We start from the raw sequence: 27962 nt of genomic DNA, 5'->3' as shown, positions 1-27962 counted from the left end.
ATATAAACATAATATATAATATTGTAATTGTAATCATATTTTGTACATATTTTGAAACATAGATTATTGAACTGATTATAAAACACAAAAATTTATTTAACAATAGTTTAATTATCTATATGTAAATTATCATACATTTGATATAATGATTATAAGATGTAAATTAATTAATAATTGATTGATTGTGAAGAGAGAAGTGTGTATATAACATAATGGGTGATCACTTGAATAACTTGGGAACCGTTGCCACATCAGTGGCATCGGTCACCACATCAGTTGGTCACTCGCCTTCATCTAATATGAATCACGAAGCCATCGGTGGTCCACCGAGCAAAAGACTAAAAATGAGTGACTCAACTGAGACTATATTTAGTTATTTGGAACTATTACCTGAAGAATTGTCTTCAAATTCAATGAATACCAGTGTTGATAACGGACTTCTTGGTGGTGTTGTTCTTAATTCTAATGTTGTGACCACTGCTACCGCTAACACAACGAGTTTATCATTAGTAAATACAACACCACAACCATCATTACAACAGCCGCACCAAAACTTGTCTCAATTATTACAGTCTAAGACTGTCAACAATATCGGTCAACAGAATCAACCGCCACCTCAAAGGATGTTAGCATCAACTCTTCAGCAACAGTTGGGTCAACCGCCACAACTTAGAGCTCAACCGCGTTATGCCAGTCAACAGAATCCTAATCAACAATTAGCTTCTGTTCCCCCACACATGCAAATCATTCAACAACAACAACAGAATCAACAACAACATCAACCATATATACAACAATTTTCAGTTCAGACACCACAAGCATCATCACAACCCCGACAGACATTACCACCGCAACAGTTTCGATACAATTTGCCTCCGAGTCAATCACAGCAACCAATGTTGCAAACGCCGGGTGTGAACCAAATGTTAGCAAACACGCAATTGAAACCAAATCAGCCACCAATGGCTACGGCGTCCAACACTGCAACTACTGATCCCGAGAAACGTAAATTAATTCAACAACAGTTAGTTCTTTTACTTCACGCCCACAAATGTCAACGAAGAGAACAACAACAACGACAGAATGGTGGCACTGAACCACAACGACAGTGCTCTTTACCTCACTGTCCAACTATGAAGAATGTTCTCAACCATATGACTACCTGTACTGCCGGTAAGTTTTCTTTTTTTTAAATAACTAAAAGACTGATGTTTACAATATAATGTAATATGAATTTTATATTATGATATTGAAAAAGATAGTATTATAACAATAATTATATTGATTGTCAATATTAATTGTTATGATTGTCACCCATTAGGCAAATCTTGTAATGTGGCTCATTGTGCCAGTTCAAGACAAATCATCTCTCACTGGAAGAACTGTACTCGTGGTGATTGTCCCGTTTGTTTGCCATTGAAACAGGCATCAGATCGGAGAGCAGCCGTTACATTGGCTCAGCAGGTATTGATTTATTTGTAATTTATAATTAGATAATGAATTTTATGTTTAGTTTTTTATCAAATTGTTAAAAATACTTTAATTAATTATTATAATCATAACAATTAGCAACAACAGACTTCAGTGTCACAAATGCCAAATCCAACACAAATGGTGTCAACACCATCACAATCACAATCTCCGTCTATGAGTAACATTTCAAACATGAATAATAATCAAACGACACCACAAGGACCTCCAAATAATCAACAGATTCTTCAACAGCAACAGCACCAACAAGATATGCAACGCGCATACCAAGCCTTAGGTCTACCTTTTAACAACTCATCACCCAATCCATCTCAATCACAGTTGTCTACAAATCGTTTGGGACAAAATCAATCTCCATTTTCACAACCGCAGACCAAAGAATGGCACGGATCTGTAACTCCTGATCTGCGCAACCATTTAGTTCAGAAGATAGTTCAGGCAATTTTTCCCACACCTGATCCAAATGCTGTTCAGGACAGACGTATGGTAAACCTTGTGGCCTATGCCAAGAAAGTAGAGGGAGATATGTATGATCAGGCAAATAGTCGTGAAGAATATTATCACTTATTAGCAGAAAAAATATATAAAATTCAAAAAGAGTTGGAAGAGAAACGTCAGAAACGACGCGAACTAAATAATTTACAGTCACCGCAACCAACGAATCAAATGCCACCGACACCTAACCAAATACCATCAATTCGTGGACAACCAACACAACAACAACAACAACAAAACAATATAATAGGTTTATCTCAACAGCGAATGCCTTCAATGAATCAGCCGCCGCCTAATGTGACGCTTACTTCACAAAACTTTAACCAACAGACACCTACCACATCACTATCACAGCAATACTTTATGTCTCCGGGTGTACCACAAACATCATCAGCTCAAACATCTCAGCCACAAATTAGACCACAAATAAATTCCAACAACAACAACAACACTAATAATAATAGTAATAGTAGCAATAGTAGTAGTAGTAGTAGTAATAATAATAATAATAATCTAAATAATAATTTAATAATTAATAACAACTCAAACGTTAACAATAACACAATTACTACTTCTACTAATGCTAATAATAATAATACTAATTTATTAAATCAAACATCTGTAAGCAATGGATCAGCAATACATACACTTTTGCAACAGTCGGCTCAACCAAATACTCCACAACCAATATCTTCGACAGCGACACCTCCACCTCCTCGTCCACAGTCAGTTCCAACAAATATTCAAACTCCTCAATCAGCAATTGGTCATAAAGGAGGACAATCTGAATCAATTGCATCAATTAAATCTGAGCCTTTAGATGAATTTGTTTCAATGTCTTCGGCCACACCAACACCAGCAACTGCTACTCCTGTTTCATCGGTTTCCGGTATAAAACAAGAAACTGTGGCATCAAATGACAATTTAAATACTGCAGTATTGAGTGTAAATTCAAATGATGTGAAAAAAGAAAGTGAAGAAATAGTTATGATAGAAGAACCGAAAAAAGAGTCGGTAGTCTCACCCGTATCTCAAAGTGATTCCAATGATGTAAAACCCGATGTGAAACCACCGACGCCATCGTGTACTGCCGTACAATCGGCTTCCAAACCTGTTTCACGTCAGGCACAGAAAAAAGTTTTCAAACCCGACGAACTACGACAACATTTGATGCCAACACTTGAAAAATTGTATCGTCAGGATCCAGAATCACTACCTTTTAGACAACCAGTTGATCCAACACTTCTCCAAATTCCTGATTACTTTGATATTGTTAAGCGACCGATGGACTTATCTACTATTAAGAAAAAATTAGATACAGGTTTGATTATAATTATTTTATAATGTAATATATTTAAATATATAATATTAATGCAAATGAATTAATTAATATTTAGGTCAATATTCTGATCCGTGGCAATATGTTGATGATGTTTGGCTTATGTTTGATAACGCCTGGCTTTATAATAGAAAAACATCTCGTGTTTATAGATATTGCACTAAAGTATGTTATACTGTATAATATAATTTTACGATTGAAGTGAATTTATTTAATTATATTTTTAAATTTTAGTTGTCTGAGGTATTTGAATCAGAAATAGATCCAGTTATGCAACTTTTAGGCTATTGTTGTGGTAGAAAATATGTATTTCAACCACAAATTCTCTGTTGTTTTGGAAAGCAATTGTGTACTATTCCGAGAGATGCTAAATATATGAGTTATCAAAATAAGTAAGTTTTAAATTATTAAACAAATTTAGTGTATTTAATAGTAATAATAATAATGATATTTTAAAAATAGGTATACATATTGTTTGAAGTGTTTTTCGGAAATTCCTGGTGAAGTGGTGACAGTTGGCGATGCCTTTGGTCTCGATCCGACCTCAACGTCGACACAAACTATTTCTAAAGACAAGTTTGTCGAATGCAAGAACGATCACTTAGACATCGAACCATTTGTTGACTGTAAAGATTGTGGTCGAAAACTACATCAAGTTTGTGTTCTTCATCACGAATCCATTTGGACCGAAGGGTAAATTATTGTATCATTTATTTTATTGAAAACATTATTTTAATTGTTATAAATTTATGTTTTAAAATTATTAGCTTTGTATGCGATGGATGTTTTAGAAGAGATGGTCGAAGAAGAAAAGATAATAAATATTGTGCAAAAAGTTAGTAAATTTTGTTTTTAAAAATGTATGATTAGATAATAATTTATCTTTAATTTATAATTTGAATAGAATTGCCAAATACCAAATTGGGTCAGTATATTGAAACTCGTGTTAATAATTTTCTTCGAAAGAAGGAATGCGATGCCGGAGAAGTGTCCATTAGAGTTGTGGCCGCTTCTGATAAATACGTCGATGTAAAACCCGGAATGAAAGCGAGGTATTACCGTAAATGTAAACTCATTTGTTTTGCTTTGGTGTTAATTGTCGTAATTTGAATGGATATATAGATATGTGGACACTGGTGAATGGCCCGAAACATTTCCATACAGAGCCAAAGCATTATTTGCTTTTGAAGAGATCGACGGAACAGATGTTTGTTTTTTTGGAATGCATGTACAAGAATATGGATCAGACAGTAGTCCACCAAATACAAGGTTAGGATTGTTATAATATATATATATATTATTTACTATATATTATATATACCTAGACGTGTCTATTTGGCATATTTGGATTCAGTCTATTTTTTCCGACCGAAGCAATACCGAACTGCAGTATATCATGAGATACTTCTTGGATATCTTGATTATGCAAAGCAATTGGGTTACACAATGGCTCATATATGGGCCTGTCCTCCATCTGAAGGTATTTAAAATATTTATTAAATATATTTTATAGTTTAATATTAAATGTGATTATTTATAACTATTAGGAGATGATTACATATTTCATTGCCATCCGACCGAACAAAAGATACCTAAACCTAAGCGACTACAAGAGTGGTATAAGAAAATGTTGGATAAAGGAATCATTGAGAGAATTGTTTTGGATTATAAAGATATCTTAAAACAAGCGACAGAAGACAATCTAAGATTTTCTTCAGAATTACCATATTTTGAAGGTAAACATATTTTATATAGAATTTTAGTTAATTATAATTATAATTTTAGGCGATTTTTGGCCAAATGTTTTGGAGGATTCAATTAAAGAGATAGAAATGGAACAACAAAAACAACAACAACAACAAAATGACTCAAAAAATATAGATTTAATGAACAATTCTGGAAATCCTACCGATGAAGAGTCAATGGGTTTGTTATATAATTTGAATTTATTTTGTTTTCATTAATTAATATTTTGTTTTTAATGATTATTATAGATATGTTAGACTGTAATGACGATCAAAATAGTAAAAGTATGGAAACAAATGGTTCAAAAACCAATTCTAATAAAGAGTCAAATAATGGAAGCAATTCCAATATTAAGCAAAATAAGAAATCGAGTGGAAATAAAAAGTCAAATAAAAAACAAAATCAAAGGAAAAATAATGTCCATAACGCCAGACACAAAAGTGGCGGAACTCCTGGCACTCAACAGAACTCACAACAGCCACAACTAACAGCAGCTCAACAATGGGACGCAGATTTGACCTCAAAGGTATACGCGACTATGGATAAGCATAAAGAAGTGTTTTTTGTTGTACGACTACATTCGAGTCAATCAGCGGCCAGTTTGCCTCCCATTCAAGATCTCGATCCTCTTACCAATTGTGATCTAATGGACGGTCGCGACGCCTTCCTTACTCTGGCCCGAGAAAAACATTACGAATTCTCGAGTCTTAGACGCGCAAAGTTCTCAAGTCTTGCAATGCTTTATGAACTTCACAATAGTACTAATGATAGGTTTGTTTATACGTGCAATACATGCAAAAGACAGGTTGAAACCAGATATCATTGCACAACTTGTGATGATTTTGATCTTTGTATTATTTGTTATCAACGCGATGGTCATATCCACCCAATGGACAAACTAAGCTTTGGTGACCTAGTCGGTGGAGTGGCCGGAGAAGACGGTTCAGTTACTGGTATGACTTTATTAAAAATATTTTWWAAATTTCTTATATTATGTTTGGTATAATTAGGCGCCTCAGGAGTTGTTGCATCTGGAGGTGATTTGGATGGAAGTGGAGAGAATGCGACCGGTGGTTCAAATAACACATCTCCCGGAGAATCGCGGCGTTTATCAATCCAAAGGTGTATTCAGAGTCTGGTTCACGCGTGTCAATGCAGAGATGCCAACTGTCGACTGCCATCGTGTCATAAGATGAAACGTGTTGTACAACACGCTAAGTCTTGTAAAAGAAAGTCTAACCAAACAGCTGCTGCTCCGGGATGTCCTATTTGTAAACAACTGATAGCTCTTTGTTGTTATCACGCGAAACATTGCAATGAAAATAAATGTCCCGTTCCTTACTGTATTAATATTAAACATAAATTGAAACAACAACAATTGCAACAACGATTACAACAAGCACATATTCTTAAGAGACGTATCGCTACAATGGCCAGTATGTCTCAACAGTCATCACAACCACCACCACCACCAACAACGACACAACATGACTTCACTCCTCAACAATCAACTGTATGTATTAAGTTTTATTTATTTCATTTGATTAGTAGATAACCTTATTTGCAATTTAGCCGCAACAACATTACATGAAGCCGGCAACAGTCACCCCTCCACCACCTGCTGCTCTTCAAGCAGTGCAACGCGTCCAAGAAGTGGTTGCTCGACAACAACAGCAACAACAACAGCCTCAGCAAAACCCTATGAATAATCCTTATGGAAAGGGAAAACCTATGCACCACTACCAACAGTCAAGCAATACTAATCCAACTCCACAACAAATTTTACCACAACCTCAACAACAGACTATCAGACCTCCTGGACAGACACCACAACAAATGCTTCAACAGCATCAACAAAGGATGCAATTTATTTCACAACAACAACAACAATCACAACCACAACAACAACAACAACAGTGGTACGATTCAGGCGGACAAATCAGAGCACCTCAACAGTTACAACAACAGAGGTTTATTAGGATGCCTCAACAACAACAACCAAACCTGGCATCACAACAACAACAACAACAGCAAATGTTAGCTCAACAAACACAACAAATACTTCCTCAGACCACTACTAACCAACAATCTGTGCAAATGATGCACACAAATAATCCGTCACAACAAATGCCGATTCAGCAAACTTTACAACAGAATCTTTTGCCTTCCGTTATGTCTAATGTTGGACCTCAACAACAACAACAACAACCGCAACAACAACAACAAATTAATCAGGGAATGGTTGGACAACAGGTATGTCTTTAAATTGATTATAATATGAATAAATAATAATTACTGTTTTAAATTTATATATGAAAGATGCAGAATACGATGCCATCCGGTGCCCCACAAAATTTAATTCCAGGAAATGCATCGCAACAACAACACGCTCTCCAACAACTTTTAGCAACACTTAAATCTCCCGCATCTCCTCAACAACAACAACAAGTGTTAACAATTCTTAAGTCTAACCCGGCATTAATGGCAGCCTTCATTAAACAAAGAACTGCTCAACAGCAGCAACAACAACAAATGCAGGCACAGCAACAACAAATGCAGGGACAGCCACAGCAAATGCAGGGACAGCCACAGCAAATGCAAGGTCAACCACAGCAAATGCAGGGACAACCGCAGCAAATGCAGGGACAGGCACAGCAAATGCAGGGACAGCCACAACAAATGCAGGGGCAGCCACAACAAATGCAGGGACAGCCACAACAAATGCAGGGACAGCCACAGCTTATGCAACAACAACAGGTAATTTAATAAAAATTTCAAATGTTTTTTAAACTTAATATTTTGAATTGTTTTTAATGTTTAGCCGCAAATGATTGGTCAACCACAGCAAAACCAACAACAACAACAACAATGGTTTCAACAGCAGCAGCAGCAACAACAACAACCGCAAAGACAACAAATGATTACACAAAGACAAACATTGCAACCACAACAAAGGTTAATGACTGGTCAGCAGCAACAACAACAACAAATGTATCCAACAGTTACGCCCAGATATTGGGCACAAAATCCCAGTCAAGGAAAACCCCAAAGAGGAGGAACGGCACAAATGATGAGATCGCCACCACAACAAAGACTACAAACGCCTCGATATATGAATACCGGTGTTCAACAACAGCAACAACAACCTCAAGACCCGACAGATATGTTGTTATTTCAACAACAAAACGATTTCGGGTTACAACAAAATCCACAACAAAACCAACAAGAGTTGACACCTCAGGACCAGTTGACTAAATTTGTTGAAAACTTGTGAAAATTGTGAATTACACTATCAATGAATTGAATTCATAGTGAATTGTGATTATTTTGAGTGACTGACTCTTTTTTGGTGACAATAAGTGATTGAACTTTTTTAAGTCGTTATATACTCTTAATGCTATTGCAATGATTATATTAAATTATTATTATATTATTATTATATTATCACTATTATTATTATTATAATTAAGAGTAAAAACGGCTTAATTTTGTTTTATAGATAATAATATTAAATGAAATAAACTAAAACAAATCAATCTTTATAGTGAAAATAAAGCCCAAATCAAGTGAAAACATTTATCATTAAAGTAGTTATATTTAATTATCATTTTTGTTCAATTAAATCGATTGTTTCGATCATGTTTTGTATAACATGTCATTTTCGACTAAACAGTAAATAAATAATTGAAATTATTATTAAAATTAATTAATTGAATATTAAAAGGTGAGAATTTTATTATTCAATAGTATTTCAAATTAAAAAATTAACAATTGATAAATAGAGAGACAATTTAATAAAATTTTTTAGCGGCTGATTCTCTGCTGGCTTTATATAACATATAAGCCATAATAATAATCAAATGTATGGAAATTGCTATAAAAAAGGAAAATGAAGACAAACACGAGGGTACGGGTGGACAGCCAACAGCAGCCGATGCTCTCGTATCGATTCTGTTGCCTAATGACGATAATTCCCTATTAAGTCCATTAATGCCATCACGAACTTCAGTGAGTGATTGTTGCATTTGTTGGTTGTATTGTGCAGTTTGCTGACCATTTTGAGGGACAGCAGACGGCTGTTGCTGTTGTTGTTGTATTAATAATGTCTTCAATTCTCGTGATGTTTGAACTACTTCTCGTTGATTTCCCAGAAGAGCTTCCACTTCATGTCTGTTTAATGGTAACTGAGGCGCTCCTCCGGCATACTGTTGGTTAGCCTGAATGGGAGCGGCGCCCGACTGGACGGCACTCAACATCGATAATACTCTTTCTTGTCGGCCAACAATTTCATCGAGTTTTCGATTCAAATGTTTGACGGATTCAAACACTTGACTCTGTCCTTCAAATATTTGTTGCAATTCTCGGGTTCCAAAATCATACTCTTCTTCAGGAGCATTGCCCTCATTTTGTAGTCGTTTTGCTTCTTCGGGATGTGATTTCAAGTACTCTTCCTTTTGTTGATCTAACTTATGCTTATATTCTTCATATTCTCGCGCAAACCTCTCTTTTTCTGAGTCTGCAATACCAGGCGCTGGCTTTGGTTCAGTTCCAGGAACATGAAGACTGTATGTCAAAAACTTGAGTACGTCGTGATCATCAGCGAGTCCTCCGGTAGCGGCAGACACTCCAAAATAGCCGAATTGTGGCAAAAATATGTTCTCAGCTCTTAAACAAAGCTCATATTCATCTTCATTATTGGTATTTCCCGAATGAAACATAACGGCCAACACATTCTTATAGTACTCAATCTTTGCGCGAACTGGAAACGGTTTATTACGGAAGTCTCGCAAACAACCGGCTAATTGTTGATTTATGCCATCACTCTGATGGTCATAACTTTTGGATCCGTCGTTAATCATCGCCATAATGTATGGATTGTTGCCTTTGTTGTCGTTATCAAATGAGTCAAAGAGAAGCGCCAAACCCTTCCAGTTGTCCGCCGAACCGAACACCGGTCCCTCGGTTGCTCTCTCGTCGGTAAACCAAAAGGCGAGACCATCGGCTCCGAGTCTTCCTCTGCCGTTAACTCTAAATATAAGCTCCACTTCCCACCACTCAAACGATGTCTTAGTCTTTGTCCAAACAGATCCCTTTTTGCTTCGCAGAGATGGTGTGATTCTGACCATCTCTTCAGATGCTATAGCATTGCCATCATAAGCCCAGAAGGGAACTGTTCCATCCTTTTGTGCCAAATATGGACCTTTAAATGAATATTTGTATTCAAATCTCTTGTGAGGCAAATCATATGATAATTGTTGACCAAAGAGTTTAGTTGAACACAATGTCCATAAAAAGACCAATAAAGTGGCGAAACATTTGTTTAAATACATGTCTGGACAACAACACAATCAGTGGTTAACTCTTTAAAACAATTTGAAGTGAATAAGTAATTAAATGGTAATCTCTTTATTAACCATTCAATGTCTATCTGAAGACACAAACACTATCTACACGTCATTACAGATAACATGCAATTCATGTCTTCAATGTATTCATGCATTAAATGCTTTAAATGCCAACACTTTTGTCAACACTTATTACGTGTCGATAGAGAGCACAGGGAATGGACTAACAGTATGTCTCTTGTCTTGTCTTGTCTTGACATTTGACACTTTGACACTTCAACAACACTCCAGTCGTGTCCAAACTCATTGACAAACAGTCATAGAGTTTCACACATTACTTGAAATCAGTTAAAAGTATTACCACAAGTGATGGTTAGTTAATAACAATTGATAACAATTGTCTCAAAAGATGAGTTGTTAACAAATATGTGGACGTATTTGTTGAGTGATGTCTATGTGTTGTCAGTGGAGTACACGTCGGACTCCGAGTCAGCTCTGAATAAGTTTTTATATTATCGGTGAATACATCGGTTGAGATAATCAAGTGTTTGATCCCATTTGGCAACAACTATGGCATCGGAAACAGCGGAACACGTGTTGAATCAATTAAAGGCAACGATCAACACAAGTGAGACCAACAACAGCACCGATAAATTTGTGTCTTCACCGACGGGAATGTTGTGCGCTTACGGCAGTCTCATTGTTATGGCATTGCTTCCCATTTTCATCGGCGCTTTCCGTTCAGTCATTCATCACAAACAACAAAAAGTGAGACAAAGATCGATAAAGTCAGGGGTTTTAAAGTAAAAGATTTGTTTGAATCACACGAATGGTTAGGAATCAGGAGAGACTCCGGAGACGATGTCCCACAAAGACGCCGCAATGTTCCCACTCATTGCCAGCGCTGCACTCTTCGGTCTTTATGTATTCTTCAAGGTTTGACTTGATTTACTTATTGACACTCTTTGGTACTAATGATTTGATGTCATCATTTGATAGCTGTTCTCAAAAGAGTATATAAACTTATTACTGACGGGTTATTTCTTTTTCCTCGGAGTGTTGGCATTGTCACACATATTGAGTCCAATAGTGAACCGATTGACACCCAAAGCATTCCCTATTATTCCTTATCACTTAATTTTCGACAAAGAAAGTGATGACAAAAGCGAATCTCTTATAGACTATCGATTCGATTCCAGAGATTTCATAACACTTGCCATCAGTGCTTCGCTCGGCGTTTGGTATCTCTTGAAAAAAGTATTAATTAAAGCATTATTAGATTAGTCGACAAAAAAAACTTACGCTAATTATCTATTATTTTCGGATAGCATTGGATCGCAAATAACATCTTCGGACTGGCATTTGCTGTGAACGGCGTCGAGTTATTGCACTTAAACAATGTGGTGACCGGTTGTATACTATTAGGTGGTCTATTCTTTTATGATGTCTTCTGGGTGTTTGGCACTGATGTTATGGTAACAGTTGCCAAATCGTTTGAAGCGCCCATTAAGTTGGTCTTCCCTCAAGACTTTGTTGAACATGGAGTCAATGGGACTCACTTTGCAATGTTAGGATTGGGAGATATTGTCATTCCTGGCATTTTCATAGCTCTTCTTTTACGATTTGACGTCAGGTTATGACTAATTTTAAATCCATTTAATGATTAAATTAATGATTATTATTGATTACAGTCTTAAAAGGAGAGTAAACGTCTATTTTTACACAAGTTTTGTGGCCTATATATTAGGATTAGTGTTGACTATAGTAGTGATGGCATACTTCAGACACGCACAGCCGGCACTCCTCTATTTAGTGCCATTTTGTATTAGTTTTCCCCTTTCGGTTGCTCTGATTAGAGGAGACATTAAAGCACTCTTCAAGTTTGTTATATTATTTCTTTATTATATTTATCTTTTATAACTATGATCTCCATCTGAACAATAGATACGAAGATCATCCGTCGGATGAAAAAGATGGCAAAAACCATAATAAGGAGACAAAGTCTTCAAAGAAGGACACGAAAAAAGCGCAATAGTATTGATAGTATTAATAGTATTGTAATTTATTGATAAATAATTATAATTTGTATTATTAAACGTTGAAATCTCTTAACTCAGTTGTCATTACATTAAACTTAAAATGCATTTTTAAAATTCTTTGATTAAACCAATAAATGCTTATTTATTTAACAAAACTACTCATTATTATACACAACTAAATTGACTAATCATTAAAAGCCAATCAACTACTAGTCCTAATGTAAGTCATTAGTCATATTCATCGGAAGGAACGCCTAATTCTTCATCTGTCCAAAGACTCCTTTGCGGCCAAATTTTTTCACCTGAAAAGCCATTGTATGTTATTGTGTGTTGAAATGTGTTGTCAAACTCACCGATCAGTTCCCTCCAGTTGTGTCTAAAACACCAGAAGATATAGCACCACATAATGGCAGCGTTGAAGTGATATAAACGTTGAATGAATGGTCGGTTGGGTTCATAGTTAGGTTCCCGATAGCCTTGACTTTAACAGTTAACATACATTAATACAATTATCTCTATAAATATCTATCAATTACTTACTAATTACTTGACGATCGCCGGACAGGTTTGATGTATGTTTGCAGTGAAGACCGTTTTGTCACCAATTGGTTTAATCTTCTTAACACTACATTTGCCATCTCTGGTCACTAACTTTCCTATAATATCAATCAAATCATAAACACTTATATTATATACAGACTGTACAGTACAACACTATTATTATATACTGTACAACACTATACAGTACAGTACAGTGTATTATAAATTTAATAATAAATTATATGTTTTAATATTAATAGCAAACAAATATTCAATAGTATTGTTTCACTCATTATTAACGTTACGCTATAAACAACATATACTTATACATGACTTGTACTGTACTGTACTTAGAGTATACTGTAGTCTTAAATGTGTTTTATATTAATACTAATTTACTTTTATAAAGTCTATGTTATAATCGGGGTTTTAAAAATGGCAGGCATAAACAATAGATGCCAATTTTGCCAAATGCCTGCCCTGTCTCTGCCATGCCCTGGGCATCTATTTTCAGGTGGTGACACCTATTATTTTAATTTTATATTATTAATTAATTTATAAAACATTGTTTTTATAATATATTTGCTTGTATTTTTGTTTTATATACCTTTAATTAAAAGGTAATATCATTGGAAATAAGTAAATTAATTGTAAATTTAATTAACACGTTAAAACACTAAATTACATTATATATATTAATACACACTTAAAGCCACTCCTATGCGGGGGTCGGTAATGGGGGTCGCTTACTGTCCTTTATATATATTAATAATAATATGCTACTATTAATACGGTATATAATAGGCTATATTTATTTAAATGACCTGCAAATTACAAGTAAGTTACATAGAAATTACATGGAAATTACAAAGACCGTACCGGTAAATTAAAACTATATGACCACATATTTACAAATTAATTAATATTAACCTTATATTAAAGTATATGTAATTTATATTAGAAATTTACATAAATTATCAAAAATACTGTAAAATACTTGAAAAATAATTTATTAACATTAATACTAATAAACAAATCAAACTTACATTTTATGTAATTAAATGTGATTGTAATTGTAATTGCATTTTATGTAATACAGTACTTTAATAATACATTTATAGTACAAAAATTGTGAGTAATTTTCAACAAACTTTTAAAAGTTTGTTATTTAAATTTTAAAAAGTATAAAAAATTAAGTTATTAATTACATTATTTTATTCAATTATATATTGCTATATAATAACTTTAAGATAAAATCATATGAATTAATTTATATAAAACTAAACACAATTTCACTGTATATCTAAATTAACATTTATTTAAATATTGGAGAACTCGCTCAATATATGCTCAATATTTTATACATCTATTAATCATTGAAATAGATTATTATATAATTTAATTATCAGATTACAGATACAGATAATTTGACGTTTTATATTATGAATTAAAATTAATTAAATTAAAATAATATAATAATTTTATTAATAACTAATTAACATTACTTAAAATTGCTATATTAACATAAAATATTGTTTGAATTGACAAAACTACTGTTTTAGTTAATTTATTTAAACTCTTAGTTAATTTTACTCTTAAAGCAGATATTTTAAAAATACAATACAATTGAATTTTGTTAATTTACACAATTTTTTGACTATATTTTTAAAAATTTCAATGATTTAATGTTAACCAACTTTGTTAACATTACAGTACATTTTAATTATAATTGATAATATTTAGTTGAATTACAGTATGAACTTTATTATGTAATCAAACTGTCTAAAATATTTATAGTAATTAATGACTATGTCAATAACTTTTTTAAAAAATAAATCGTATTTTTGATTGCATAAAATGTATATTTATAAAAATGTAATTTTAAAATGTTTTTTGTGCTAAAATAAAATAATATTTAGTAAAATCTAATGTAAAATTTATATATTAAAAAAATAATACTGTACGTGTATTTGAAAAGAAAAAAAAATATTATGTATTTCAATAATAATTGAAATAATGAATTAATACAATAATGTAATATAAATATCAAAAAAATAAAGCGTTGGCCGGAATTATAAGTAGTTATTATTTACTATATTCACGACTATATTAATCACGAATTTTCAAACATCATTGGATTGAATGAATCATTGATGACATTAACCAATGACAGCACTGTATGACTACCTCTACATTATTCAAGAATATTCTCGACTTTGCAGAGGTGTTCATGCATTCAATAATTATGTCATTTTAAACACTTTGAGGACTAAACATAACATTTAAAACATACAATCAGTTACTTAAAGCTTGACATGAGTTAAGTTAATTTGGTATCAAAATTGTGATTATAATATATGAATTGTTTACAAGTATTTAGTTTTAACTCGAATTTTAAGCAAAAAACAGAAAGCAACGAAAGCTTTGGTATATAAGAGATTGTAGTGTTAGGTATATAAGCTATCAGTCAATAGAAAAGCTGAATAATTGCGCAAAAAAGTGTTATAAAAGTTTTTTTTAGTCTTTATTAACTTCATATAAAATTTATTATATTTTAACTCTCAATTCATTGGAAATGTCGAAAGTTCCTGCAATCGGTATAGATTTGGGAACAACCTATTCATGTGTTGGTGTTTTTCAATACGGAAAGGTAGAAATCATAGCCAACGATCAGGGAAATCGCACGACACCGTCATATGTGGCCTTCACTGATACCGAGAGATTGATAGGTGATGCGGCCAAGAATCAGGTGGCAATGAATCCTTCAAATACGGTGTTTGATGCAAAACGATTGATTGGCCGTCGATTTGATGATTCGACCGTTCAATCAGATATGAAACACTGGCCTTTTAAAGTGATCCAAGAGAGCGGCAAACCTAAGATTAAAGTCGAATATAAAGGAGAGATGAAGACATTCTTTCCCGAAGAGATTTCATCGATGGTTTTGGTGAAAATGAAAGAAATAGCTGAAGCATATCTGAGTTCTACGGTTACCAACGCTGTCATTACAGTTCCCGCTTATTTCAACGATAGTCAACGTCAGGCTACTAAAGACGCGGGAGCTATATCTGGTCTGAATGTGTTACGTATTATCAATGAGCCGACGGCTGCTGCCATAGCATATGGTTTGGATAAGAAAGGAAAAGGAGAGCGATGTGTTCTCATCTTTGACTTAGGCGGCGGTACTTTTGATGTGTCAATACTTACCATCGATGACGGGATATTTGAGGTGAAATCAACTGCTGGTGACACTCATTTGGGTGGCGAAGACTTTGACAATCGAATGGTCAATCATTTCGTACAGGAATTTAAGAGAAAACACAAAAAAGATTTATCTGTTAATAAAAGATCTTTAAGAAGATTAAGAACTGCTTGCGAACGATCAAAAAGAACTCTTTCGTCATCAACTCAGTCATCCATTGAAATCGATTCACTCTTTGAAGGCATTGACTTCTATTCAACGATAACCAGAGCCCGCTTTGAGGAGTTAAATGCCGACCTCTTTAGAGGAACATTAGATCCCGTGGAGAAGGCATTACGCGACGCAAAACTCGATAAATCACAGATTCAGGACATAGTTTTGGTCGGAGGTTCTACTCGTATACCGAAAATTCAAAAACTTCTTCAGGACTTTTTTAATGGCAAAGATTTAAACAAAAGCATTAATCCCGACGAAGCTGTGGCTTATGGAGCAGCCGTTCAGGCGGCCATTCTTAACGGTGATAAGAGTCAAGCCGTTCAGGATCTGCTACTGTTAGACGTGGCTCCGCTGTCGTTGGGCATTGAAACTGCTGGTGGTGTCATGACTTCACTTATTAAGCGAAACACAACTATTCCCACCCGTCAGACACAAACATTCACCACTTATTCAGACAATCAATCGGCAGTTTTAATTCAAGTCTTTGAGGGCGAACGGGCAATGACTAAAGATAATAATCTTTTGGGCAAATTTGACTTAACAAGTATTCCTCCGGCACCCAGAGGTGTCCCACAAATTGAAGTGACCTTCGATATTGACGCCAACGGTATCCTTAATGTTACGGCTGTTGATAAAAGTACCGGAAAGGAAAATAAGATAACCATTACTAATGATAAGGGAAGACTCTCTAAGGAAGACATTGAACGGATGGTTAAAGAGGCTGAAGCTTACAAAGATGAAGACGACAAACAAAAAGACAAAATTCAAGCCAAAAACTCATTGGAATCGTATGTTTTTAATATAAAATCAACCATTGATGACGAAAAACTTAAAGAAAAAATCGGAGAATCAGATAGAAAGAGGATTTTGGACAAAGTTAATGATACCATCCGTTGGTTGGATTCAAATCAATTGGCAGAAAAAGATGAGTTCCAACACAAACAGAAAGAGTTAGAAACGGTTTGCAATCCTATTATAAGAAAACTTTATCAAAATGAACGTCAATTTGCCGGCGACAGAGATGTCGGTGCCAGCGGTGGCCACAGATCTAAAAGTGGACCGACAATTGAAGAAATGGACTAATCTATTAACAATTAAACAGTTTAATAAACATATATTCATTTCAATATAATATTCAATACTTTATATATAATTACTGGTAATAATACTTAACAATCATTTATTATTAACAATTAATATTTGTCATAATTATAACTGTTGTTAATTTTATCATTTAATATTATAAAAAATTTCTAATAGTCCTAGTTAATTAACATTGTTAAAATATTTAATTACACTGTTAAGTTAAATAAATTCAACATAGTTTATGTTACATAATATTAATATTTTAATATGACCAAATTTTAAATATAATTATTTTTTAGTTAAAAAATATCATACATGTACAGTATATGAATTTATAATTAATGTAAATGTAAATTATTGAATATATATAAAGGAAAGTTAAAAAGACATTAAATAATTTTGTATAATTAGTAGAATATTAAGTTATCTCTGTTTATAGACTTAACTGTATAATAATGTAGTATATTGTACAGTATATTACGTAATATACTATACAGTACTGTATAATAGGTATAATTTAATACATAGGATTCAAATTCTATATAAATAAAAATATTGTATTTTAATTAGAGTTTGAAACATTACAAAGGAATTTCTAAATAAAGTTTCTAAATAAATTTCCCCCAATTTTTCCGAAAAAATGTGTTATTTTTCATCCCTTAGACATTAGAAACAAATATTTTATAAGCCGTTCACTTATTACTAATAAAATATTAGTGTCAACTAAACCGCAAGCTTTTTACTATAGATGTCATTAGTATGTGTTTAAGCATTAATACAATGATATGATTGTAATGTGTAAATGCATTATGTAGTCAATGAATAGACAAAAATTACATTTTTTCAACTATTGTTTTTTTAATCAAAACTAATATTATAATTGGCATTTAAATTTATATATTATTTAATTATAGTAATAACACATTTAAAACAAAAATGCTAATTATAATATTAGTTTTGATTAAAAAAAACAATAGTTGAAAAAATGTAATTTTTGTCTATTCATTGACTACATAATGCATTTACACATTACAATCATATCATTGTATTAATGCTTAAACACATACTAATGACATCTATAGTAAAAAGCTTGCGGTTTAGTTGACACTAATATTTTATTAGTAATACAGACCTTTCAATGCATTTGAAGTGATTATTACATTACAATTCAATTGGTTTTTCTGCGTAATGCAGAACAACCTAAACCTAATTAAATTGAAATACACACACATCTAATAAATTAATTAACAAATTTAATTATAAAACTAAACTTAAATTAACTAAATACCAAAAAATAGTTAAGATATTAATATATAATTTATTTGTTGTTATTTTCAGTAACGTTGTATCATAAGAGACACTTATGACTGTCAAAGTCAATAACAGCCGTTAATATTAATAACAGTATTTCAATACAATTTGTATTACAATCACATTTCATCAGTCAATATATTAGTAAATTAAATTAAAATAAATTAAAATAAATTAAAATAAATTAAAATAAATTAAAATAAATTAAAATAAATTAAATTAAAATAAATTAAAATAAATTAAAATAAATTAAAATAAATTAAAATAAATTAAAATAATATTAAATAATATATTGTTTTCTCCCTTTAAATGAATGTTACGTTATATTTGAAATGAGAGAATATATGAATGACTAGAGTATATGAATGTATTAATAAATGTATTATTAATAATAAAAGAGTATTACTTTAATAGTGATGTTGTCATCAAATGTTCAAAATATATAACATATTCAACATATCGTTCATTATTTTTAAGTGTTATTCAATTTATTGACAATTGTTTACCTATTGATAGATAAACTGATTTTCTAGTAATAAAGTATAGAAACAATTCAATGACTGATTACTCTTCAAAATTGAATGCATTTATTGAATGATTTATTATTTGATTGATTGACCTAAAGATTGTTACCATAAATGTTATAAATGATGTCAAATAATGACCACTAATTGGCAGATAAACGCTAATAAAGATAAAGAAATGTTTATTACAAGAGCTCTGCAAAAGATTTTGAACGACAGAGAGATTAAGAAGTCGTATAACATTCAAGTGAGGAAAGCGTGTGAATCAGCTCTCGGTTTGTCCACAATATTAACCATTAATTTACTTTTTTTTGATGATAATAACTAAACATATTGTTGTTTTTTGCAGATGATATCAAAAATGAATCCCAAAAGGTTTCAAATGAATTATTACAACAAGAGTTGTCGTCAGCACTTCCACAACCCAAAGGAGAGAGTGTTATGACAATTGATGCCGAAAAGTATTTCTTGCCATTTGAACTCTCGTGTCAATCAAAGTCACCAAAAATAGTGATTACAGCCTTAGATTGTATACAAAAGCTTATTGCTTACGGACATCTGACCGGCAATAGAGTTGATCCCAATAATACAGATAAGCTTCTTATTGATTCAATTGTTGAGACCATCTGTGGTTGTTTTCACGGACCCAACACCGATGATGGCGTTCAGCTGCAGATAATCAAAGCTTTGTTAACGACTGTCACATCTCAGTCATGTCAGGTTCACGAGGGAAGTATCCTATTGGCAGTGCGGACCTGTTATAACATTTATTTGGGATCTAAAAATCTGATAAACCAGAAGACAGCCGACGCAACACTCACTCAAATGCTTAATGTTATCTTTAGTCGAATGGAAGCGCAATCAACTGAAAGACAATTAAATGGATGTAAAGAAATGGATAATTATAATGGTGTGGATACCGGCAGTGATGATATGCTATCTTTGGATATAATTATTGAAAATATTGTTAAAGATATGATTGATAAGATTGTAATGATGGAAGAAAACAATAGTAGTGACGGTATAGATGTGTCAATGATGGGCACTCGCATCCCATCATCAGAAAGTATTGATACAACAGATTCTTCTGCCATATCCAATGATACCATTCATTTAAGTTTTACTCATGTCTTACAAAAAGATGCTTTTTTAGTGTTTCGTTCACTATGTAAACTAAGTATGAAACCACTTCCCGACGGATATCCCGATCCAAAGTCACATGAATTGCGATCTAAATTGCTTTCATTGAAACTTATTTTTACAATACTTCAAAACTCTGGACCGGTATTTCAATCGAGTGATATGTTTGCGGTGGCCATCAAACAGTACTTATGTGTTGCACTTTCAAAGAATGGTGTCTCAAATATTCCAGAAGTTTTTAAACTATCGTTAAGTATATTCTTAGAACTTCTTCAGAAATTTAAAGTTAATCTTAAAGTGCAAATCGAGATATTTTTCAAAGAAATATTTTTAAATATATTGGAAACAGTGACGAGTCCTTATGAACACAAGAAGTTGGTCATTGAAGCACTGACCAGGATTTGTGCSGACGCGCAGATTGTTGTTGATATTTATGTTAATTATGATTGCGATCTTAACTCCGAAAATATATTTCGACGACTTGTTAACGATCTTTCAAAGATAGCTCAGGGAAGGGGACAGATGTTAGACGCCGGCATTATTACAGCCACTGATGAAAGGAATATGAGGATCAAGGGTCTGGAATGTCTCGTCTCTATACTTAAATGTATGGTTGAGTGGTCTAAAGATATTTACATTAATCCCAACCAATTAGTCAATTTTGGTCACGAAAAGACTGACAGCAATAATATTAAAGAAGATAACATGACTGGTGATGATAGCATTGACGACAATACTTATAATTCACTTAAAGCTATGGGAAGAACATCATCTGTAACATCAAAAGGTCCGCTAGAATTGGATAGTCCGCAACAATATGAAGAAGTTAAACATCAAAAAGATATTATAGAACACGGAATCTCATTGTTTAATATGAAACCAAAGCGTGGAATTGCATATCTTCAAGAACACAATGTTATTGATGGAAGTGCTGAAAGTGTTGCTCATCTTTTTCATAACAATGAAATGCTTGATAAGACACAAGTCGGCGAATTTTTAGGAGATATCGACTCTTTTAATAGAGAAGTGATGTATGCTTATGTGGATCAGATGGACTTTTCAGGTCGTGATATAGTCGGCGCTTTGCGATCATTCCTCGAAGGTTTTAGACTTCCTGGTGAAGCACAGAAAATAGATAGACTTATGGAAAAATTTGCGTCTCGTTATTGTGAGACAAATATAAACGGATTATTTTCCAGCGCTGACACCGCCTATGTGTTGGCCTATTCTATAATAATGTTAACTACAGATCTTCATAGTCCTCAGGTTAAGAATAAGATGACTAAAAGTCAATACATTAAAATGAATCGCGGAATTAATGACAGCAAAGATTTACCCGAAGAATACTTATCTCAAATTTACGATGAGATCGCTGGAAGTGAGATCAAAATGAAAGGCAATAACAATACAAGACGTAAATTAGGACGAGAGTTGACCAGTGAGAAGACACGACGCTTACTATATAACGTGGAAATGGAGGCCATGGCTGCCACAGCAAAAGCACTTATGGAAAGTGTATCACACGTGGAATCGCAGTTTACGTGTGCCAAACATCTGGAGCACGTGCGGCCAATGTTCCGAATTGCTTGGACACCATTTTTAGCTGCTTTTAGTGTTGGCCTTCAAGACTGTGATGACTCTGAAATCGCCTGTTTATGTTTGGATGGCATCCGATGTGCTATAAGAATAGCGTCTATATTTCAAATGACATTAGAGAGAGACGCTTACGTTCAGGCATTATCTCGGTTTACGTTATTAACGGCCACTTCATCTCCCAGTGAAATGAAGAGTAAAAATATAGACACAATTAAGACACTTATAGCTGTCGCTCATACAGACGGCAACTATTTGGGCAAATCATGGCTTGAAATATTAAGATGTATTTCACAGCTTGAATTGGCTCAACTCATCGGAACCGGAGTTAAACCACAATTTTTGAATCCAATTAATGGCACGAATGCTAACACTTATCATTCATTTGTATTTCCTTTGAAACTGGAAACTATATCAACATTTGCTGCCGACTCTCTCTCGATGTCGCGAACCAAAGATAGAGAACAAAAGTCTTATGACTCTATTGTTGAAACTTCATCACAGAGTGTAGTGGTAGCCGTTGATCGTATATTCACCGGTTCTATCCGTTTAGATGGTGACGCCATCGTTGACTTTGTTAAAGCCTTATGTCAAGTATCGAGTGAAGAACTATGCCATCCATCACATCCACGTATGTTTAGTCTTCAAAAACTTGTTGAAATTTCCTACTATAATATGGGAAGAATTAGATTGCAATGGTCTAGAATTTGGGAAATATTGGGACAACACTTCAATAAAGTTGGTTCCAATCCTAACGAAGAAATTGCATTTTTTGCAATCGATTCATTGAGACAATTATCGATGAAATTCATTGAAAAGGGAGAATTCGCTAAATTTCGGTTTCAAAAAGATTTTTTAAGACCTTTTGAACACATTATGAAAAGCAGTTCTTCATTAGCCATTCGTGATATGGTTGTGCGATGTATTGCACAAATGGTTAACAGTCAGGCGTCGAAGATCAGGTCCGGATGGAAGAATATATTCAGTGTTTTCCGAATGGCTGCCTCTGATAGCGATGAATCAATTATTGATTTAGCATTTCAAACGACCTGCAAAATCATTAACAATATTTATGACAATAACTTTATTTCATTAATTGATTCATTTCAAGACGCTATCAAATGTCTTTCAGATTTTGCCTGTAATCCCAATTTTCCCGATACAAGTATGGAAGCAATACGATTGATTCGCACGTGTGCCCGATATGTGGCCGAACAGCCGCAACTATTTTGTGATTATAGTATGGATGACCAAAACATGGGAAGTCTGACCTCTGAAAAGGATAGAGTTTGGGTTAGGGGTTGGTTTCCCATCCTTTTTGAGTTGTCATGTATTGTTAGTACGTGTAAATTAGACGTGCGTACACGTGCGTTGACTGTGATGTTTGAGATAACTAAATCTCATGGGATATCATTTTGTGAGCACTGGTGGCAGGACTTGTTTCAGATTATATTTAGAATATTCGATAACATGAAACTTCCGGAACAACACAACGAGAAGTCTGAATGGATGACCACTACTTGCAATCACGCCTTGTATTCAGTTATCGATGTTTTTACCCAATATTTTGATATATTGAGTCCTATATTGTTAAATGAAGTTTATTCTCAACTCTTGTGGTGCGTTCGTCAACAAAATGAACAGTTGGCCCGATCGGGAACTAATTGTCTCGAAAATCTTGTTATCTCTTGTGGTATGAAATATAGAGACGAAACGTGGATAAAGACTTCTGAATGTATTCTTGAGATGTTTGAGTCAACTCTTCCTCAAGAATTGTTGGATTGGAAGCCCAATGATATGAAATATTCTCTAACAAAGAACAAAACAAATGTTGCAATCGATGAAAATGATTCAAATAATTCTACTAAATATTTGTTTAGTCGTTTGAAAATTCAATGCATCGTACAGTTAGAGTTGGTTCAGACCATTGATAATATTGTATTTTTTCCGGCGACGAGTCGTAAGGAGGACGCGGAGCTATTGGCAGATATTGAAGCGGATGTTAAGCAAAGCAAAGAGTCGATCAGTAAAGGTATAAATCGTCAGTCAGAACAACAACAAGAAGAAGAACAAGGAATGTATTCAATGATATTATCAAATGTTTTGATCCGATTGTCTCAATGTCTCATTCAATCGCATCGATTTGCAAAAACATTTAATCAGAGTCACGAACAGCGAAATATCTTATGGAGAGCCGGCTTTCACGGCAACGCAAAACCTAATCTTCTTAACCAAGAAGTCAAGAGTCTGTGTTGTTCTCTCAGAATATTATTCCGACTCTTTTCAGATGAAACTCGTCAGGAATGCTGGCCTATCGTCGATCAAAAAATAATGAGGTGTTTAGTGTTTAGTATTATTAGTATTATTAATATTTTATTATAAAATGTTAAATTATTATTAATTAATTGTTGTAGTGTTTGTTTCGGTGCTATTGAGTATTACATGTCATTGGAAGCCGAGAGCCATAAGGAGACGTGGACTCCATTAATGCTTCTTATTTTATGCAAATTACATAAACTTAGTGACGATAAGGTAGTAATTCCTTACTTAATGTGATATTAGATGATATTTTAACTTAAATTTTTTTAAAACTAATAGTTTCGAAGCCATACTTCAGCCTATTATCGTTTATTTTGTGATTTGGTTTGTTGTGATCTAAAGCCTCAATTAAGATCAGCTCTCAAACGAGTTTTTATGCGAATCGGTTCTGTGTTTGCAATTAATAATAATAATAATAAAGTTTAACCACATTTCTAGTCATTCAAAGCAATCACAACTAACGAAGCCTTAGATAACTTAATTACTGTAAAATGAAATAAATTTGAAATTTCATATTTTTAACATTACCTACTATTTACAGATTGTATCATAAATTTAATTGTCGTCCATTGGTTAAAGAAATTTTTACAAATATATAGTAAATTAAATATGTATTACAATATGTATTATAACATAAAGTTATATATAATTTATTATATATTATAATTATTATTTTAATAGAATTGTCATATTTTTATTAATTGTTAATATAAAATTAAAGAGTACTAGTGGTATATACAGTATATTTATTATGTTATTATTTATGATTTTCTTGAAATTTCAAATGAAATAAATATATTTTGAGCTATTTTTTATAAATAATTAATAATTTTATGAAATTGATTTTACATTTGTATTTACTGTTGAAATTAAAAATGTTATCTTTAAATTAAATATGAATTTTAATTATTCATTTAACTAACATTTAAAATACAATTCTTATTTTAGATAAATGTTTTTATTAGACGGTTATTATATAAAGATTTAAAAAGTGTATTGAAATTCATGTTAAAATCAATGAAATTAATAACTCACAACTTACTTTGTTGGTCACAACTTTGTATCCGCAAACTAGCGGTAAATTTCTGGACAATTGTTTCGAGGATATCAGCTCTTCTTTAGCAGCAGTAAAGTCAGGGTTTGGGAGAGATATGTGATAATAGGTATCACTTGTGATGTTAGTGTTTGTGTAAAATGTGTTTAAATGTTTTAATTTTATTTATTTACAATTATAGTATAAAATTCACATTATATACAACTTGTCAATAGATGATAAAGAAGAGCCGATATCCTCGAAACAATTGTCCAGAAATTTACCGCTAGTTTGCGGATACAAAGTTGTGACCAACAAAGTAAGCTAAACTTACATTTAATTTAAAATGAGTCGATAACTACAAAAAACTTAATAATTTAATAATTAATAAATACATTTATCTAAAAAATGTATTTCATTGCATTGTATAAATAAAAAATGATATAAATTTTACTAAAAAAAATATTTGTGATAACAGTAAAATCGCCAACTTTTTTAAAAACGTGTTTTTCATATTTTATTTCAACTCAACCCGAGGGCTGTCCGCTAACAATGCAATCAATTCTATATATTATTCGTTTATGTTGTTTATGTCAATACATTTCGATTCTAAATATTAAAAGTTTCTAAATAAAAGCGTTAAAATAAATATTTAATTATTAAATTATATTATTTTAACTCAATTACATATATTTTAGAGAATAAAATAATTGAATATAAATTTTGAAACTTTTAATATACTTTAAATTTCTTTTGTTTTGTTTAGATTTGACAAAAGTAAACATTAATCGTATTTAATTGACTCAATCGTTCAATTGAATGATTTAAACATTAAAAAATTATAATAATTTTTTCATTAGAATAATAATATTTTTTATTATTTTTATTACTTCAATAAGCATTTATCAAATTTTAATGACACATTCATTTCATACAATCCTAGCTTTTAAATGCAATAATTCTTTATAAATCATTCAAACTAACCGTCACTGACTTTAATATTATTACAAAAATTTTATTTAAATTTATGAATGCAAAAGAATTTATTAATAATCAAATTATTATTTAAATTACATAATACTTAATAAATATAAAACTGTTTGATTAAATTATAAAATAAAATTTAGGATTAAAACAGTATTAATCTATTAGTGTTAACAGTGTTACTGTGTTACAGCAAAACAGTGTTAATGCAAATTTAAATATTAATTTTATATTTAGATATTTTAGTAATAGTATGAAGTAATATATTAAAATTATTATTATTATTTTGATTGTAAAAAATAATTTAGTACATCATATATACATTATTATAGAATATGTTGAAATTGCAATCAATTGTTTACATATTAATTTGTTTATTAATGAAATTTTATTATATATAACTCAGGTATATATATATCAGAGTTGAGCAAAGTTTTGGATTTTAGAGGGGGTATAGGGGGTGGGGTAAAATGACAAAAATCTTGGGGTAGAGGTATAGTGTGGGTGTAAAATTTTTATTGCTTTTTAAGCGGCAATTTTGTCAAAAATCCAAAATCAAAAGGGGGTTAAGAGAAAATTCCCCAAAAATTCCTTAAATTCCAGAAAAATCAAATACTCATACCGTCCGACGCAAAAAACTGAACGATCGATTTGGACAATCACTATATCGATTGATCTATTAGCTGATCCACTCATTTTCCTCATGTTTGGAAAAGGCCTAACCCAGACATAACAATATTATATCGGTATAAAAATACTGTTAGAAAAAAAATAATTATTATACTCAAAGTTAAATAATTGAAACTTATAATCATATAAAGTCAAACTTATAGACAAAATGTTAATGATTTTATTCCCCAGTTTTTTGCAAAAATAATAAAAACCAAAAATGAAAAGAAAACTCGATTTTGAAAAATGCAATAAAACAATACCGATTAAATTTTTTATGAAATTTTTGACATTTTACTCCCCACTCATTTACCTATTTAGAATCAAAAACCTTGCTTAACCCTGATTATAATGGATAAAACTATTTAATATTATTTTAACTAAAAACTCGTTAATCCACTTATTTTTATAAAATAATTTTTTATATTTTATTATTATTTATATATTTTCAATTAACTCAGTTTTAATTGAATTGATTTGTTTGTAAATATTTTGAAATCAATATACATTTCAAGCGTTAATTTCTTACAAATTAATGAAAAATATTAAAACGTATGAAATATTTGTTTGATTTTGTTGTATCATTAAAACAAATTGTTTGATTGGAAATAATGAGCAATCAGTGACTTCTTATTGTTAAATCATCTAAAAATCAATTAAAATATAATGAATGTGTGATTATCTATAAGTTTCAAACTATTCCCAAAAAGGAGGCGTTTAACAAATACTATACGTAAGCGTATGATTTGATGCATAATTACAAGGATTTAACTCAATTATAGACATATCTTAGTAATGTATAATAATGTAATGTACAGTTAAATTCATATAAATGTATTGTTTATATCCCAATAAATTTGTGAATACATTTAGAGTATCTATGCTTTTAA

The 27962-nt window shown here is 32.1% G+C and overlaps 6 protein-coding genes across 6 annotated transcripts; 4 read left to right on the top strand and 2 right to left on the bottom strand.

Moving 5' to 3' along the window:
* The first annotated feature begins 122 nt into the window (after nucleotides 1-122).
* Nucleotides 123-8508, top strand: LOC128952099 (histone acetyltransferase p300-like). Its single transcript, XM_054297435.1, has 17 exons — nucleotides 123-1173; nucleotides 1322-1464; nucleotides 1570-3307; nucleotides 3384-3490; nucleotides 3560-3717; nucleotides 3788-4018; nucleotides 4093-4160; nucleotides 4230-4377; nucleotides 4448-4594; nucleotides 4651-4805; nucleotides 4873-5061; nucleotides 5111-5251; nucleotides 5320-6024; nucleotides 6082-6584; nucleotides 6644-7324; nucleotides 7391-7828; nucleotides 7893-8508. Exons 1-17 carry the CDS (start codon nucleotides 213-215, stop codon nucleotides 8343-8345), a joined length of 6966 nt encoding a protein of 2321 aa, XP_054153410.1. The 5' UTR covers nucleotides 123-212; the 3' UTR covers nucleotides 8346-8508.
* A 339-nt stretch (nucleotides 8509-8847) lies between these two features.
* On the bottom strand, nucleotides 8848-10683 carry LOC128952105 (protein ERGIC-53-like). Its single transcript, XM_054297440.1, has one exon. It carries the CDS (start codon nucleotides 10399-10401, stop codon nucleotides 8863-8865), a length of 1539 nt encoding a protein of 512 aa, XP_054153415.1. The 5' UTR covers nucleotides 10402-10683; the 3' UTR covers nucleotides 8848-8862.
* A 121-nt stretch (nucleotides 10684-10804) lies between these two features.
* LOC128952107 (minor histocompatibility antigen H13-like) lies at nucleotides 10805-12451 on the top strand. The gene is made up of 6 exons (XM_054297442.1): nucleotides 10805-11184; nucleotides 11254-11352; nucleotides 11416-11673; nucleotides 11745-12049; nucleotides 12108-12296; nucleotides 12361-12451. Exons 1-6 carry the CDS (start codon nucleotides 10987-10989, stop codon nucleotides 12449-12451), a joined length of 1140 nt encoding a protein of 379 aa, XP_054153417.1. The 5' UTR covers nucleotides 10805-10986.
* Nucleotides 12452-12536: 85 nt separating this feature from the next.
* Nucleotides 12537-13222, bottom strand: LOC128952110 (uncharacterized). The gene is made up of 3 exons (XM_054297446.1): nucleotides 12996-13222; nucleotides 12809-12936; nucleotides 12537-12757 (listed from the first exon to the last, which is right to left on the bottom strand). Exons 1-3 carry the CDS (start codon nucleotides 13091-13093, stop codon nucleotides 12684-12686), a joined length of 300 nt encoding a protein of 99 aa, XP_054153421.1. The 5' UTR covers nucleotides 13094-13222; the 3' UTR covers nucleotides 12537-12683.
* A 2222-nt stretch (nucleotides 13223-15444) lies between these two features.
* Nucleotides 15445-17568, top strand: LOC128952103 (heat shock cognate 71 kDa protein-like). The gene has a single exon (XM_054297439.1). It carries the CDS (start codon nucleotides 15571-15573, stop codon nucleotides 17494-17496), a length of 1926 nt encoding a protein of 641 aa, XP_054153414.1. The 5' UTR covers nucleotides 15445-15570; the 3' UTR covers nucleotides 17497-17568.
* A 1683-nt stretch (nucleotides 17569-19251) lies between these two features.
* On the top strand, nucleotides 19252-24953 carry LOC128952100 (brefeldin A-inhibited guanine nucleotide-exchange protein 1-like). Its single transcript, XM_054297436.1, has 4 exons — nucleotides 19252-19609; nucleotides 19684-24403; nucleotides 24482-24599; nucleotides 24666-24953. Exons 1-4 carry the CDS (start codon nucleotides 19471-19473, stop codon nucleotides 24810-24812), a joined length of 5124 nt encoding a protein of 1707 aa, XP_054153411.1. The 5' UTR covers nucleotides 19252-19470; the 3' UTR covers nucleotides 24813-24953.
* The last annotated feature ends 3009 nt before the right edge of the window (nucleotides 24954-27962 follow it).

The sequence above is a fragment of the Oppia nitens genome, unplaced genomic scaffold, assembly GCF_028296485.1.
Source record: "Oppia nitens isolate AA-2021 unplaced genomic scaffold, nextdenovo-longstitch-racon4-pilon3 scaffold1_pilon_pilon_pilon, whole genome shotgun sequence".
NCBI classification, from domain to species: domain Eukaryota; kingdom Metazoa; phylum Arthropoda; class Arachnida; order Sarcoptiformes; family Oppiidae; genus Oppia; species Oppia nitens.
Note: the sequence above shows the minus strand (reverse complement) of the source record. Positions and strands in the feature narration are given on the sequence as shown.

Coding starts and splice junctions, on each gene's coding strand:
- LOC128952103 (XM_054297439.1), top strand. CDS start 15,571: ATGTCGAAAGTTCCTGCAATCGGTATAGATTTGGGAACAACCTATTCA.
- LOC128952105 (XM_054297440.1), bottom strand. CDS start 10,401: ATGTATTTAAACAAATGTTTCGCCACTTTATTGGTCTTTTTATGGACA.
- LOC128952110 (XM_054297446.1), bottom strand. CDS start 13,093: ATGGCAAATGTAGTGTTAAGAAGATTAAACCAATTGGTGACAAAACGG. Junction 12,937..12,995: donor CGGCGATCGTCAAGTAATTA/GTAAGTAATTGA, acceptor TAACTGTTAAAG/TCAAGGCTATCGGGAACCTA. Junction 12,758..12,808: donor CAACTGGAGGGAACTGATCG/GTGAGTTTGACA, acceptor ATGGCTTTTCAG/GTGAAAAAATTTGGCCGCAA.
- LOC128952099 (XM_054297435.1), top strand. CDS start 213: ATGGGTGATCACTTGAATAACTTGGGAACCGTTGCCACATCAGTGGCA. Junction 5,252..5,319: donor TACCGATGAAGAGTCAATGG/GTTTGTTATATA, acceptor TGATTATTATAG/ATATGTTAGACTGTAATGAC. Junction 6,585..6,643: donor TCACTCCTCAACAATCAACT/GTATGTATTAAG, acceptor TTTGCAATTTAG/CCGCAACAACATTACATGAA.
- LOC128952107 (XM_054297442.1), top strand. CDS start 10,987: ATGGCATCGGAAACAGCGGAACACGTGTTGAATCAATTAAAGGCAACG. Junction 11,185..11,253: donor TTCATCACAAACAACAAAAA/GTGAGACAAAGA, acceptor ACGAATGGTTAG/GAATCAGGAGAGACTCCGGA. Junction 11,353..11,415: donor GTCTTTATGTATTCTTCAAG/GTTTGACTTGAT, acceptor ATCATTTGATAG/CTGTTCTCAAAAGAGTATAT.